The sequence below is a fragment of the Hylobates moloch genome, unplaced genomic scaffold (genome assembly GCF_009828535.3).
Source record: "Hylobates moloch isolate HMO894 unplaced genomic scaffold, HMol_V3 SCAFFOLD_14, whole genome shotgun sequence".
NCBI classification, from domain to species: Eukaryota; Metazoa; Chordata; class Mammalia; order Primates; family Hylobatidae; genus Hylobates; species Hylobates moloch.
The window spans coordinates 73,567,737-73,584,020 of record NW_026652289.1 but is presented as its reverse complement, the minus strand read 5'-3'; the positions used below and the strand labels follow the sequence as shown (position 1 = coordinate 73,584,020).

The following is a 16,284-nucleotide window of genomic DNA, read 5'->3' as shown; positions in this document are numbered from 1 at the left end:
TCCATCTTCTCGAGCTTCCTCAGCTCCTCCACCCCCATGAGGCCTGGAAAGCACCTGGCTCCAGGAATGTGAGTCAGAGGCTCAGAGCGACCAGAAGTGCCAAAAGCTGACGTTCAGATACTGCCGAAACAAACCACAAGAGCGCCAAGGCCCCCGCTAATAGTCCAGCTGGGGTGAAGGTGGGAACTCGCGGACCCGCCGGCGGTGCATGTCGGGAGATGTAGTCCCGGGCCAACGCATTACCTCTTGGGAGTTGTGGTCTTCGAGCTGGTAAACAGAAGAAGGCAACTCGGATACGTCTTCCCCTACCGCCCCCTGAAACCCCTCGCCCCACCCGCGAGGGACTGGGGTAGGAGTAGGGGCATTGCCGTGGTTGGCCTCGAACTCCTAGGCTCAGACGATCCTCTCGCCTCGGCCTCCCGAGCAGCTGGGACTACACGCGTGAGCCACCGCCCCCGGCATAAAGTTTGAATTAGTCCTTACGCAAAAGGGGAAGAGGGCAGTCTGTAAACTCCCGCAAGATCAAGCTCTCGAGCTCCCGTCTTGGGTTAGCGCGCAGGGCGGAAGCGGGGAGAAGGCGGATCCGGGAGGCGGGGATACGTTACGCCGACGCGGGCGTGACCCTGGGCGAGAGGGTTTGGCGGGAATTCTGAAAGCCGCCGGCGGAGCGCGCGCAGCGGCCAGAGACCTCGCCCTAAGGAGAGTGCGGCGCTTCCCGAGGCGTGCGGCTGGGAGCTGAAACTCATCTGGGTTGTGCGCAGAAGGCTGGGGCAAGCAAGTAGAGAAGTGGAGAGTAAGCCAGGGGCGTTGGGGGCCGCGCGGGTCGGGCGCGTGCCACGCCCGCGGGGTGAAGTTGGAGCGCGCGGCCTGCTGGAGAGGGGAGCGCTGCGGACCGAGGTGAGTGTGTGAGGCGCAGGCTGGGCCCTCCAGAGCCGCGGCTCGTCCTCGCCCACCTGGGTCCTGGCCGGTCCAGTGCTCAGCGGCAGGTGGGGCCTCCGCGCGCAGTGAAACGCGGACGTGGCAGGGCGTGTCCGCGCCCGACCGACCCTTAGCTGCTGGGGCGAAAACACAAGTGGACCCCAGTCTTTAGAACTAGGGGAGAAACATTAGAGCCTTTATAGGCAACACCCATTTTATAGGTTCGAGCGAGAAGTCCGAGATCAGAGCGGTGTAGCCACAGCTGTTTAATATCACAGCCGGGGCTTCCGGATTCCTGGTCTGTCTTTCCATTACACCGTGCTTAGAAAGTACCAATCTCCAATTGCCAAAACAGTATTTTCGTCATCTAATGCGGAAAACCATTCACATGATGCCTAGAGAATGATCTGAAGTGAGGTTTGGTTTTCTTAAAACTTTTTTTTTGAGATGGAGTCTCGCTCTTTCGCGCAGGCTGGAGTGTAGTGGCGCCATCTCGGCTCAGTGCAACCTCCGCCTCCCGGGTTCAAGCGATTCTCCTACCTCAGCCTCCCGAGGAGCTGGGATTACAGGCTCCCGCCACCACGCCCGCCTGATTTTTGTATTTTTAGTAGAGACGGGGTTTCACCATGTTGGTCAGGCTGGTCTCGAACTTCTGACCTCAGGTTATCCACCCGCCTCTGCCTCCCAAAGTCCTGGGATTACAGGCGTGAGCCACCGCACCTGGCCCCTGTTTTGTTTTTTTTTTTTTTAAACTTCTAAAGCGAAGTGTAGTATACGTGTAGAAAAATTCACATTCACAACTGTATACAACTCCGTGAATTATTACAAAATATACTGGCCGGGCGTAGTGTCTCACGTCTGTAGTCCCAGCACTGTGGGACGTGGAGGCGGGAGGACGATTGAGCCCAAGAGTTCGAGAACAGCCTGGTCAAGATAGTGAGACCCGCATCTTTACAAATAGGAAAAACTAGCCAGCCATGGTGGCGTGCACCTGTAAGCCCAGCTATTTAGGAGACTGAGAAGGGAGGATCTAGCCTGGGAGGTATAAGCTGCAGTGAGCCATGATCAGGCCACTGCACTCCCACCTGGGCAATAGAGCAAGACAAAATGAATATACACCCACGTAATCACCACTTAATAGAATGGTCCTCAGAAGACTTCCTTGTGTAGTATTTAATATTTTCCCCTCTTTTTACAGTGGTAACTGCTGTACTGGTTTCTAATGAGATTAATGTTGCTTGTTTTTGAATTTTATATAAAAATACATCAGGAGTGTTGAGTGTTTCGTTGTTTCACATGCTTGCCAACACGATATTTTTCAGCCTTTTAAATTTTAACTATTCTGCTGGTTACACAGTAATGTCTCAACGTGATTTTAATTTTCCTGATTACTAATGATGTTGAACATTTGTTCGTAGTTTTTGCCCATTTTGATATCTTACATGCTTGTTCAAATCTCTTGCCTATTTTTCTATTGAATTGTCTTTTTCTTACTGATGTGAAGTTCTTTATATACTGGTTATCCGCCCTCAGTTATGTTTGTGCTAAATGTTTTCTCCTCTACTGTGGTTTGACTTGTCATTCTCTTAGTGGTGTCCTTTGATGAATAGAAGTGCTGAATTTTTTATTTTTTATTTTTTATTTTATTTATTTGTTTATTTATTTATTTATTTTTCCTTTTGAGACAGAGTTTCGCTCTCGTTGCCCAGGCTAGAGTGCAATGGCACTATCTTGGCTCACGGCAACCTCCGCCTCCCGGGTTCAAGCGATTCTCCTGCCTCAGCCTCCTGAGTAGCTGGGATTACAGGCATGTGCCACCATGCCCATTTAATTTTGTATTTTTCTTTAGTAGAGACAGGATTTCTCCATGTTGGTCAGACTGGTCTCGAACTCCTGAACTCAGGTGATCTGCCTGCCTTGGCCTCCCAAAATGCAGGGATTACAGGCGTGAGCCACAGTGCCCAGTAGAAGTGCTGAATTTAAATGTAGTTCAGTTTTCAGTCTTTTCCTTTTTGGCGAGTGCACTATGTATCCAGTTTCAAGAAATCTGTTTCTGTCCCAAGGTTGTGCAAATAATAAGTTTTACTTTGTTTTTGACAGACGATTGTACATATTTATGAGATACAAGATGATATTTCAATACGCATATACATTATATAATGAGTGATCAAATCAGGGTAATCAGCATATCCAGCAGTTAAACACTTGTCATTTCTCTTTGTGATGAGAACATTCAAAGTACTCTCTTCTGGCTATTTTGAAGTATACATTACATTAGTGTTTACTGTAGTCACCCTACTGTGAAATAGAACCCTAGAACTTATTCCTCCTATCTAACTGAAACTTTGTGCCTGTTGACCAACCTCTCTCCTTCCTGCCACCCCCTGCAACGGCTGCGTTCTCCTCAGTCTCTGGTTACCACTCTTCGTTTGTTCCTTGTATGAGATGGACCTTTTTTTTTTTTTTTTTTTTGGAGACGCAGTCTCTCTCTGTCATGAGGCTGGAGTACAGTGGTGAGATCTTGGCTTACTGCAATCTCTGTCTTCCGGGTTGAAGCCATTCTCCTGCCTCAGCCTCCCGAGTAGCTGGGACTACAGGTGTGCGCCACCACACCCTGCTAATATTTGTATTTTTAGTAGGGACGGGGTTTCGCATGTTGGCCGAGATGGTCTCGATCTCCTGATCTCGTGATCCGCCCGCCTTGGCCTCCCAAAGTGCTGGGATTACAGGCATGAGCCACTGCGCCCCGCCAAGATCAACTTTTTTAGATTCTACATATAAGTGAGATCATGCAGTATTTGTCTGCAAACACATTTATAATGTATAATGGGGTATATAAAAATAAGTAAAACTTGGCCCTTACATTGAAGGAATATAAAGCAGGAGAACGGAGAGGCGCAATAAGAGAATGGCCTTGGCTCTTCCTAAAGTCTTTTTGATAGAACTAGCTAGATAGAAGATGGGGAGAGAGATGCACCTCATTTCTCTAGTGTTTATACTGATAAGCATTTGTATTTTTCAGTAATGGCAATGCAGATGCAGCTTGAAGCAAATGCAGATACTTCAGTGGAAGAAGAAAGCTTTGGCCCACAACCCATTTCACGGTTAGAGGTATGTGGTTAGTTGCTAATTTTGGAATTATATACTAGATTCTTCTACCCAGTGGAAGGTATTACAACCTTTACATAAAATGTAGGTTTACTACCAAGGTCAAGACCCAAATTAGACTTTTCAGAAGTGTTGTCAATAATCCTGTGGAAAGGCTGCAGATCATTGCTAAATATGTCTGGCAGGGCCTCTTCCTTTGTCAACAATTCTCTTCCTACTTTATCACTTTTATTTCTGAGAGCTGGACTGTCAGAAACTAAGGCCTAGGATCCCATGGTGGAATCTCTGTGCTAGTTTTTTTGTTTGTTTGTTTGTTTTGATGGAGTTTCACTCTTGTTGCCCAGGCTGGAGTGCAATGGCGTGATCTCGGCTCACTGCAACCTCTGCCTCCCAGGTTCAAGCGATTCTCCTGCCTCAGCCTCCCAAGTAGCTGGAATTACAGGCATGAGCCACCACGCCCAGCTAATTTTATATTTTTAGTATAGACAGTGTTTCTCCATGTTGGTCAGGCTAGTCTCGAACTCCTGACCTCAGGTGATCCACCCTCTTTGGTCTTCCAAAGTGCTGGGATTACAGGCATGAGCCACTGCACCCAGCCTGTGCTGTTTTTTGGTTTGTTTTTTAAGAAATGGGTCTTAACTGTGTTGTCCAGTTTGGTCTTGAACTCCTGGCCTCAAGCAATCCACCTGCCTCAGCGTCCCAAACTGCTGGGATTACAGGCATGAGCCACCATGCCTGGCCAAAGCATCCTGTGCTATTTGCACTAAGTATGAAAGTGCTGTTCTGGGAATTATAGTGGCCTGGGCCAGTTATGCAAGGAAGACAGGGAAGCACCTTCTCTCCATTGACCTAGATTTGTGCTGTCAGCTGTCATTGGCAGAGAGAAGGGTGTGGTGGTGTTATGGTATAAGAGACAAGCTCCAATTCAGGATTCTGCACAAGAACATTAAGCACCAGGGCTGAGGCCTTACACTCTTTCTGTCCATTGTATAGAGACTGCCCTGTGAGTGCAGCTGATTTGGGCTAAGTAGGAGGAAAGCAGAGAAAGACTTGATTCTTCTGTCTCTTGTTTTCATATTTCCCATCTCTGACTAATCTTCAAGACTCTAGAAGTTAGGAGTGCAAAAAGCTAATTAAAAAAAAAAAGATTCTAGAAGTTACTTAAATGAATTTGTGATAAACATTTGAAAGTTCAGAGTCATAACTTCTGGTGCCATGAGCATCCTTATACATGCATATTGCGTAAATATTAATAGCAGACATGGCTTATGTTGGCAAACTAATCTCTCCCCTCTTCTAAATTCTCCCAACCCCTGAATACACCCACATTCACCTACTAACTCATGTTTTCCCAGAAGTCATGGTTTTGGTGGCTAATGAAACCAAAGCTGACTTGACTATAGGAAGAAAGAGGTGTCTTTGGGTGGTTTGTTTTGAGAAGAGGTATAAAAGTCCCTGACAAAAAGTAGTTTTCCTCACTGTTAATGTCAGTTGTTAGAGCAGAGCTTTCCAGTCATTGTTCAACAAAAAGGGTATTGATAGGCCAAGATCGTGCTCTTTACATTCTGAGCAGCCTTATCTATTTACCCTACCATAGTGTAAAAATACCGTTTTTTATGTGTGCTTGATGTGGAAAGTGTTGAGCAACACCGTCTTAAAGTGGTCTTGTAGGGCCCAAGGTCTCAGAGATCATTTAGGGTCACAAAAAAAGATTGGGAGTTACTTTTTAATTCCAATTGCTAATAGGAGTTCTTTTTAATGTACATGGCATAGTGCTAGTTTAAAATTATTGATTTTGATAATGGAAAGATTGTTAATTTGTTATTAAGTACCTCATGTATAGGGCTCATTTTTCAGCTTTTGCATATAATACAGTAGGCTCTCTGTATCTCCAGATTCTGTATCAGCAAATTCAACAAACTGTATATCAAAAATTCAATCAACTATATCAAAAAAAAAAAGTATACAGGAGGATGTACATAGGTTATATACAGGTAATACGCCATTTTATATAAGGGACTTGAGCATTGTTGGATTTGTTACCTGCTGGGGGTCCTGGAACCAACTTCCCATCTCCCCACCCCAGGATTTCAAGGGACAGTTATATTACAAGTCTTCAAGCACTTCTGTGAAGTATGTAGGACACATAACATCTGTGTTAGATTAGAGAACTAAAGCTTAAATTTCTTCATTTGTAGCAGTGTGGCATAAATGCCAACGATGTGAAGAAATTGGAAGAAGCTGGATTCCATACTGTGGAGGCTGTTGCTTATGCACCAAAGAAGGAGCTAATAAATATTAAGGGAATTAGTGAAGCCAAAGCTGATAAAATTCTGGTAAGTACAGCTTACTTAACCTAGGGAGGCATTAGTGGGAATAATACAAAAGGGAATGTAGTGAAAGACTTCTTCCTTCTATGTCTCATTCTTCTGTCGTCTCATTCTCCTTTCCAGGGGTGACCGTTACCTGTTTTCTTTTCTTTTTTTTTCTTTGAGACAGGTTCTCGCTCTGTCACACAGGGTGGAGTGCAGTGGTGCCATCTCAGCTCACTGCAACCTTCACCTCCCAAGCTCAAGCAATCCTCCCACCTCAGCCTCCCAACTAGCTGGGACTACACTACAGGCACATGTCACCATGCCGGAGTAGTCTCAAACCCCTGAGCTCAGGCGATTCACCTACCTCAGCCTCCCAAAGTGCTGGGATTATAGGTGTGAGCTACTGTGCCTGGCCTATTTATTTTTCTAGCTTCATATAGTTCTTTAACATACATACTTCCCCATGGTTACATTTTGTTCTATGAACCTATTCCCTCAGTGTTTATATAGTTACACAGTTTTATTGCCTTTACCCTTGAAGTTTTTATAAGTATAAAGCATAATTTTTTTTTTTTTTTTTTTGAGACGGAGTCTCGCTCTGTTGCCAGGCTGGCGTGCAGTAGCGTGATCTCGGTCTACTGCAACCTCCGCCTCTCAGGTTCAAGTGATTCTCCTGCCTCAGCCTCCTGAGTAGCTGGGACTACAGGTATGTGCCACCACACCCAGCTAATTTTTGTATTTTTATTAGAGACAGGGTTTCACCATGTTGGCCAGGGTGGTCTCGATCTCCTGACCTTGTGATCTGCCCACCTCAGCCTCCTAAAGTGCTGGGATTACAGGCATTAGCCACTGCGCCCCACCGCAAATATTTATTTATAAAATTGTATTTTCATGTATCGATTACTGTTAGCGTTAGATACATTTATTGGATTACTCAAATAAATGAATATTTGTTGAAGTGGTTGCTTGCTTAATTGGAAATAAGAGTTCTGAGTCCCTAACAGTACTTTCGTTAAAAGATTGTCATATTGACTAAGCCAGTAGGGGTCCCTAAAGTCATTGTGTTTTCGCTTTTTGGGCATCAGTTTTTGTGAATGAACAAATGCTGACAGGATCTTTTCTTTTTGCCTTGTGAGATCTTGGTTTCAGAAATCAAGTCACTTCTCTGTTTCTATGAACACAAAAATGCAAACCTAGAATACATGATTTGAGATGCAATATGGTATAGACTTATGTGTCTTTACTTTTCAATATTTTATGTTCTTAGTTTCTGGCCAGTAAAGATTATGATTGTATTGTTTGTTTTCCCTTTTTTTTTGAGGCAGAGTCTCGCTCTGTCACCCAGGCTGGAGCACAATGGTGCAATTTTGGCTCTGCTCACTGCAACCTCTGCCTCCCGGGTTCAAGTGATTCTCCTGCCTCAGCCTCCCAAGTAGCTGGGATTACAGGCTCCCACCACCACATTTGGCTAATTTTTGTATTTTCAGTTGAGACGGGGTTTCACCATGTTGCCCAGGCTGGTCTCAAACTCCTGGCCTCAAGCAATCTGCCCGCTTCAGCCTCCCAAAGTGCTGAAATTATAGGCACTAGCTACTGCGCCCACCTTTTTTTTTTTTAAAGAAAAAAAAAAAGTCTCACTCTGTTGCCCAGGCTGGAGTGCAATGGCATGATCAAAGCTCACTGCAGCTTCAAACTCCTGGGCTCAAGGAATTCTCCTCAGCCTCCTGAGTAGCTGGGACTACAGGCACATGCCACGAGCCTGACCATTTCTACCAGTTTCGTCTTTGCTAATACCTTCTCCTGTTTTTCACCAAAGGAAGTAGTCTATATTCCTTGAGCTCCCATGGCTTTTTTGTTAGTACTTCTCATATTACCCATCACATCTACTTGTACTATAGTTATTTTGTATAGTTTATCTTCCTGATTAAGTTAAAAGCTCTGTGAAGGCAAGAATCAGCTCTTCTTTTTCTCCATATCCTTCAGAGTCCTTGGGACTATGTTTCATACAGAGTAAGTGTCTAGTACATGTTTGTTGCACTGAAATGACAGTGAGTATATGAATTGGCCAGGGTGGTCTCAAAATCCTGGCCTACCAGGTAATCTGCCCATCTCATTATCCCAAAGTGCTGGGATTACAGGCGTGAGCCACTGCACCTGACCCTGCAGTGAATTTTTAAATGAAATATGAAGTATATAGAAAAGTTTAGAGAATAAACTTTTGTTGATTTTTCAGCTATTTGTTGATTTTTTTTTCTTTTTTGAGACGGAGTCTCGCTCTGTCGCCCAGGCTGGAGTGCAGTGGCGCAATCTCGGCTCACTGCAAGCTCCGCCTCCCGGGTTCACGCCATTCTCCCGCCTCAGCCTCTCCGAGTAACTGGGACTACAGGCGCCCGTCACCATGCCTGGCTAATTTTTTTGTATTTTTAGTAGAGATGGGGTTTCACCGTGGTCTCGATCTCCTGACCTCGTGATCCGCCCACCTCGGCCTCCCAAAGTGCTGGGATTACAAGCGTGAGCCACTGCGCCCGGCCGATTTTTTTTTCTTCATGGGAAATTTTAAAATTATAAAAGTTTAATCTTTTTACTTTCTATGGGTCTATTTAGATTTTCTTCTTAAGTGAGTTTTGGTAGTTTGTCTTTCTAAGAATTTGCTTATTTCATCTAAGTTACCTAACTTGTTGACGTAGAGTTGCTCACAGGGTTTCCTTATACTACTTTTTATTTACATAAAGTCAGTAGTAATGTCCCCTCTTTCATTCTTGATTTTAGTAATTTGAGTCTTTTCTCTTTTTTTCTCGGGCAATGCAGCTAAAAGTTTGTCAATTTTGTTGATGTTTTCAAAGAACCAGCTTTTGATTTCATTGATTTTTCTCTATTATTCTGTCCTCTACTTAATAGTTTCTACCCTAACCTGTATTATTTCCATCCTTCTGCTTGCTTTGTTTTGTTTGCTTTTCTTTGGAAGGTTAGGTTATGATTTATCTTTTTTATTTTTAGAGACAGAGTCTTCTTCTGTCACTTACGTTGGAGTGCAGTGGTGCGATCATAGCTCACTGCAGCCTCCAACTCCTGGCTCAAACAAACCTTCTGCCTCAGCCTCCCAGGTAACTAGGACCACAGGCACGTCCCACCATGCCCTGCTATTTATTTTATTTTATTTTATTTTACTTTACTTTTTTACTTTATTTTACTTTACTTTATTTTATTTTATTTTTTTATTTTATTTTATTTTATTTTATTTGAGATGGAGTCTCCCTCTGTGCCCAGGCTGGAGTGCAGTGGCGTGATCTCTGCTCACTGCAACCTCTGCCTCTTGGGTTCAAGCAATTCTCCTGCCTCAGCCTCCCGAGTGGCTGGGATTACAGGCGCGTGCCACCGCACCCAGCTAATTTTTAGTAGAAACAGGGTTTCACCATGTTAGCCAGGATGGTCTTGATCTCCTGATCTGCCTGCCTCGGCCTCCCAAAGTGCTGGGATTACAGTTGTGAGCCACGGCACCAGGCCTTTTTTTTTTTTTTTTTTTTTTTTTTTCTGACGGGGTCTCGCTCTGTTGCCCAGGCTGGAGTGCAGTGGCGTGATCTCGGCTCACTGCAACCTCCGCCGCCCGGGTTCAAGCAATTCTCCTGTTTCAGCCTCCTGAGTAGTTGGGACTACAGGTGCACGCCACCACACCCAGCTAATTTTTGTATTTTTAGTAGAGATGGGGTTTCACCATATTGGACAGGCTGGTCTTGAACTCCTGACTTCGTGATCTGCCCACCTCACCCTCCCAAAGTGCTGGGATTCAGGCGTAAGCCACCGTGCCCAGCCATGCCTTGCTAATTTTTTTTTTTTTTTTTTTTTTTGAGATGGAGTCTCGCTGTGTTTCTTAGGCTGGAGTGCAGTGGTGCAATCTCGGCTCACTGCAACCTCCACCTCCCAGATTCAACTGATTCTTCCGCCTCAGCCTCCCAAGTAGCTGGGACTACAGGCGCGTGCCACCACGCCCACTAATTTTTGTATTTTTAGTAGAGAGGAGGTTGCACCATGTTGGTCAGGCTGGTCTTGAACTCCTGACCTTGTGATCTGCCCACCTCAGCCTCCCCTGGGATTACAGAGGTGAGCCACCACACTCAGCCACCCTGCTAATTTTAAAACATTTTTAGAGCCAGGGTCCTGCTTTGTTACTCAGGCTGGTCTCAAACTCCTGGCCTCCAGCAGTCCTCCCACCTCAGCCTCCCAAAGTGCTGGGATTACAGGCATGAGCCACCGCACCTAGCCTTCTTTTCTAATATAGCTGTTTATACCTATGAATTTCTCTCTAAGCACTGCTTTTGTTGGAGCCCATAAGTTTTGGTATATCTTCATTTTCATTCATTGTAAAAATATTTTCTGATTTCCCTCGTCATTTCTTCTTTGACTTGTTGCTTATTTAGGAGTGTGTTGCTTTATTTTTGCATATTTGTGAATGCACTTACTTTTCAATTTTAGAATCAACCCATAGCGCTATTATAGAACACTTATCTGTAATTACAAAATAGAATGCGAATGTTCTCAGCCAGACAACATGAAAGGAAAGGTACAGCTGATAGAGGTGGGGAAGTAGCCATGGAGAGAGAAAAGATTGAAGGGCAAATGTCCTCATTTTTACATAGTAGGAAGTTAAGGGATACAGTCTGCGGTTGATGGAGCAGGAAATGAAGGTGTACTGTATTGTCATTTTTGTCATAAATTGGGCAAAACACATATGTATGGATCTATAATAGTTTTTTTTTTTTTTTTTTTTTTGAGACAGAGTCTTGCTCTGTTGCTCAAGCTGGAGTACAGTGGCACGATCTCAGCTCACTGCAAGCTCTGCCTCCCAGGTTCATGGCTTTCTCCTGCCTCAGCCTCCCGAGTAGCTGGGACTACAGACACCTGCCACCACGCCCGACTAATTTTTTGTATTTTTTTAGTAGAGATGGGGTTTCACCATGTTAGCCAGGATGGTCTCAATCTCCTGACCTTGTGATCCGCCCGCCTCGGCCTCCCAAAGTGCTGGGATTACAGGCGTGAGCCACCACACCCGGCCGGATCTATAATAGTTTTTAAAACTATATTGCCGGGCGGGGTGGCTCACGCTTGTAATCCCAGCACTTTGGGAGGCCGAGGCGGGCGGATCACGAGGTCAGGAGATCGAGACCATGGTGAAACCCCGTCTCTACTAAAAATAAAAAAAAATTAGCCGGGCGTAGTGGTGGGCGCCTGTAGTCCCAGCTACTCGGAGAGGCTGAGGCAGGAGAATGGCGTGAACCCGGGAGGCAGAGCTTGCAGTGAGCCGAGACTGCGCCACTGAACTCCAGCCTGGGCGACAGAGCGAGACTCCATCTCAAAAAAAAAAAAACAAACAAAAAAACCCACAAAACTATATTAATATATTAACTTGAATTGGCAATTTAAAAATTGATCTTCATGGAATCTCTGAATTAGATTATCCTTTTTTATGACTTTCTAAAGAGAAATCATCCTGGTAATTTTATTAGATATTTTCTCTTCCCATTGCACACCTTGTTTTACTAATATTTCTTTTTTCTTTATATAGATATTTTTTTGCCATCAAGATCACTGTGGTAAGGAATATTATTTTGTTGATTTAACATTTCTTATTTTTCCCAGGCTGAGGCAGCTAAATTAGTTCCAATGGGTTTCACCACTGCAACTGAATTCCACCAAAGGCGGTCAGAGATCATACAGATTACTACTGGCTCCAAAGAGCTTGACAAACTACTTCAAGGTGTAGTAATCCTTTATCCTGTGTTGTGAACTCTAGTTAGGAAAGCTTCCAGGTTATAAAACAAAACTGAAATATTTGTGTAGCATTTCCTTGTTAGATAATGATAAAGAGATAGAGGAAGGCCAGATGCAGTGGCTTATGCCTGTAATCTCAGCACTTTGGGAGGTGGAGGTGGGCAGATCACCTGAGGTTGGGAGTTCCAGACCAGCCCAGCCAACATGGAAACCTATTAAAAATACAAAATTAGCTGGGCATGGTAACATATGCCTGTAATGCCTGTAGGTGCACATGCCTACTCGGGAGGCAGAGGCAGGAGAATCACTTGAACCCGGAAGACAGGTTGCTGTGAGCCAAAATTGTGCCACTGCACTCCAGTCTGGGTGACATGCAAAACTCTGTCTCAAAAAAAAAGAGAGATAAAGGAAGTATCCACATTGAAGAGGTAAGACTGCTGCAAGGTAGGACCTTATTTATAAAATACTAAACTTACCTGCAAATTAAATAATTTAGTCTCCATTTAATATTGCATTAAGAGAGTAAGCTTTTGCTTAAGGAAGCAACTATAATTATAACCTACTCTACCACAAGGTTGAAAACCTGATGACTGGTTAAAACATTCCATGTTTGAATACTACTCATTGTGTACACACTAATCTTCAGGACTTCAGGGAAAACTATAAAGCTTTTGACCTTATTATTTATTTTTCGAGACAGGGTCTCACTCTGTCACCCAGGCTGGAGTGCAGTGGCATGGTCTCAGCTCACTGCATCCTCTGCTTCCTGGGCTCAAGTGATCTTCTAGCCGCAGTCTACCCAAGCTAGGACTATGGTCATTTACCACCTGGCCAATTTTTTTTTTTTTTGAGATGGGGCCTCCCTATGTTGCCTAGGCTGGTCTCAAAATCCTGAGCTCAAGCCATCCTCCTGCCTCAGCCTCCCAAAGTGCTGGGATTATAGACTTGAGCCACCTTGCCTGGCCCAATGTCAGTTTTCTTTCCCTTTTATTTGAGACAGAGTCTCACTCTGTTACCCAGGCCAGAGTGCAGCGGCATAATCTCAGCTCACTGCAACCTCCACCTCCTGGGTTCAAGTGATTCTCTTGCCTCAGCCTCCCAAGTAGCTGGGACTATAGGCGAGTGCCACCACGCCCAGCTAATTTTTGTATTTTTAGTAGAGATGAGATTTCACCACGTTGGCTAGGTTGGTCTCGAACTCCTGACCTCAGATGATCTACCTGCCTCAGCCTCCCAGAGTGCTGGGCTTATAGGCATGAGCCACAATGCCCGGCCCCCAGTGTCAGTTTTCTAGTATCAGTGCTGTACTATCATTATGCAAGATGTTAACACTGCAGAAGGCTAGGTGCATAGAACCTTCGTATGGTTTTTTGTTTGTTTGTTTGTTTTTTAAAGACAGAGTCTTGCTGTTTCCCAGGCTAGAGTGCAATGGCACGATCTCGGCTCACTGCAACCACTGACTCCCAGGTTCGAGCAATTCTCCTGCCTCAGTCTCCTGAGTAGCTGCGATGACAGGCATCCGCCACCGTGCCTGGCTAATTTTTGTATTTTTAGTAGAGATGGGATTTCACCAACTTGGCCAGGCTGGTCTCAAACTCCTGACCTCCTGATCTATCCACCTCAGCCTCCCAAAGTGCTGTGATTACAGGCGTGAGCCACTGCGCCCAGCCTTTTTTTTTTTTTTTTTTTTGTGAGATGGGGTCTTGCTCTGTCGCCCTGGCTAGACTGCAGTGGCATGATCTTGGCTCACTGCCACTTCCGCCCCCCGGGTTCAAGCGATTCTTCTGCCTCAGCCTCCCGAGTAGCTGGGACTACAGGCACGCGCCACTATGCCCAGCTAATTTGTGTATTTTTAGTAGAGACAGGGTTTCACCATATTGTGCCCAGCATTTTTTTTTTTTTTTTTTTTTTTTTTTTGAGGAGTCTCACTCTGTCACCCAGGCTGGAATGCAGTGGCGTGATCTCGGCTCACTGCAGCCTCCGCCCCTCAGGTTCAAGTGATTCTCCTGCTTCAGCCTGCTAGTAGCTGGGATTACAGGCGCCCATCACCAGTTCCAGCTAATTTTTGTATTTTTAGTAGAGATGAGGTTTCGCCGTGTTGGCCAGGCTGGTCTCGAGCTCCTGACCTCAGGTGATCCGCCTGCCTTGGCCTCCCAAAGTGCTAGGATTACAGGTGTGAGCCACCGCACCTGGCCTTATTTGCAACTATCTGTAAATCTATAATTATTTCAAAATACTTTTGGTTTGTTTGTTTGTTTTGAAACAGGGTCTCACTGTGTCACCCAGGCTAGAGTGCAGTGGCACGATCTCGGCTCACTGCCAACTTCTGCCTCCCAGACTCAAGTGATCCTCTCACCTTAGCTCCTGAGTAGCTGGGACTACAGGCATCCGCCACCATGCCTGGCTAATTTTTGTAGAGACAGGGCTTCACCATGTTGCTCAGGCTGGTCTCGAACTCCTGAACTCAAGTAATGCACCCACCTAAGCTTCCTAAAGTGCTGGGATTACAGGCATGAGCCACCACGGCTAGCCTCAAAATACATTTTTGAAAAATTATCGCTTGTTGGAAATTGAATTTTTAATTTATGTAAACATCTTTCTGATGAGCTCCAAGAACATTTTTATGACTACAGTTTCTACATGTTTGTATCATGCTAAGAGGTATTTCTTATCACTCTTTTAGGTGGAATTGAGACTGGATCTATCACAGAAATGTTTGGAGAATTCCGAACTGGGAAGACCCAGATCTGTCATACGCTAGCTGTCACCTGCCAGGTGAGCTGTTAGGGCTATAGCTAATCAAATAAGCATTACTTCATTCCTGCTATTTGCAAGCATCTGTTAGGATGGCCACAAAAGGCACTTTCTCTGTCCTCAAGAATCTTATAGCTGTTAATAGTTAGAAGATAGACTCCTACTTCAAAATTCTTCCATGTCGTAGAAACTTCCAAATCGTTGATCTCCTATCAGATACATTGATTTCAAATACTTTCCTACTAGGCCTTTCCTGGCTTTACTTGATACTTTTTGTTTGTTTGTTTGTTTGTTTTGAGGCGGAGTCTCGCTCTGTCGCCCAGGCTGAAGTACAGTGGTGTGATCTCAGCTCACTGCAACCTCCTCTCTGGTTCAAGTGATTCTCCTTCATCAGCCTCCTGAGTACTTGGGATTACAGGTGCCCACCAGCATGCCCGGCTAATTCTTGTGTTTTTAGTAGAGAGGGGGTTTCACCATGTTGGCCAGGCTCCTCTTGAACTCCTGACCTCAAGTGATCCACCCGCCTTGGCCTCCCAAAGCGCTGGGATTATAGGCGTGAGCCACTGTGCCCAGCCTTCCATCTTCTTCATTAGTCTGGATTTTATGATTCATCATTAAAGTAATTCTCTTGCAAATAGCCTCAGTTTACATACAAAAAATTAGCTGGGCGTGGTGGCAGGTGCCTGTCGTCCCAGCTACTCCAGAGGCTGAGGCAGGAGAATGGCGTGAACCCGGGAGGCGCAGCTTGCAGTGAGCCGAGTTTGCGCCACTGCACTCCAGCCTGGGCGACAGAGCGAGACTCTGTCTCAAAAAAAAAAAGAAAAAAGAAAAAAAAAGATCAGGAGTTCAAGACCAGCCTGGCCAACATGGTGAAACCCCGTCTCTACTAAAAATACAAAAATTAGCTGGGCGTGTTGGCACGTGCCTGTAATCCCAGCTACTTGGGAGGCCGAGGCAGGAGAATCGCTTGAACCCCGGGGAGCAGAGGTTGCAGTGAGCTGAGATCACGCCATTGCATTCCAGCCTGTCAAAGAAGTGAGACTCTGTCTCAAAAAAATAAAAGGAAAAAAATTCAAGATGACAAACTTTAGATTAACATTCAAAACTTCTTGGCAAGTCTACTTTCTCCATTTAAGTGTACTTTCCCACTGAGTTAGACAGGCATCTCATATCTCATACTTCGTCTTCTGTTATCAGAACTTTATGCTCCTCTTGAACTCTCATTCTTAGCCAAAAACCTAACCTGCTCTTTGCATCAAATCTACATTTGTGCCCATCTTTTCTTATCTCAGGTTACAATTGAGAAAGTGTCCCTTTTCTTCTCAAAGGCCCGTTCTATCAATATGATTTGGTTACCATCTCCTGCCTTCTCAAGGACTCTACTCCTTCCATTTTCTTTTTTTTTTTTTTTTTTTTTTTTTGA

General features: G+C 44.9%; 1 protein-coding gene across 3 annotated transcripts in view; it reads left to right on the top strand.

Annotated features, from left to right (window-relative positions):
• Nucleotides 1-635: 635 nt before the first annotated feature.
• Nucleotides 636-16,284, top strand: part of RAD51 (RAD51 recombinase) — a 39,592-nt gene continuing 23,943 nt past the window's right edge. For 2 of the 3 annotated variants that reach the window (XR_004251601.2, XM_032174317.2), the window contains exons 1-5: nucleotides 638-897; nucleotides 3,941-4,029; nucleotides 6,225-6,362; nucleotides 11,976-12,093; nucleotides 14,791-14,882. Coding sequence is in view for 2 of the 3 variants with exons in the window: in XM_032174317.2 (XP_032030208.1) it covers nucleotides 3,943-4,029; nucleotides 6,225-6,362; nucleotides 11,976-12,093; nucleotides 14,791-14,882 (435 nt within the window). In the remaining variant the exon portion in view is untranslated. Of the gene's footprint in view, nucleotides 898-3,940; nucleotides 4,030-6,224; nucleotides 6,363-11,975; nucleotides 12,094-14,790; nucleotides 14,883-16,284 lie in introns of all 3 variants that reach the window. The other variant, XM_058427424.1, reaches the window with a different exon arrangement.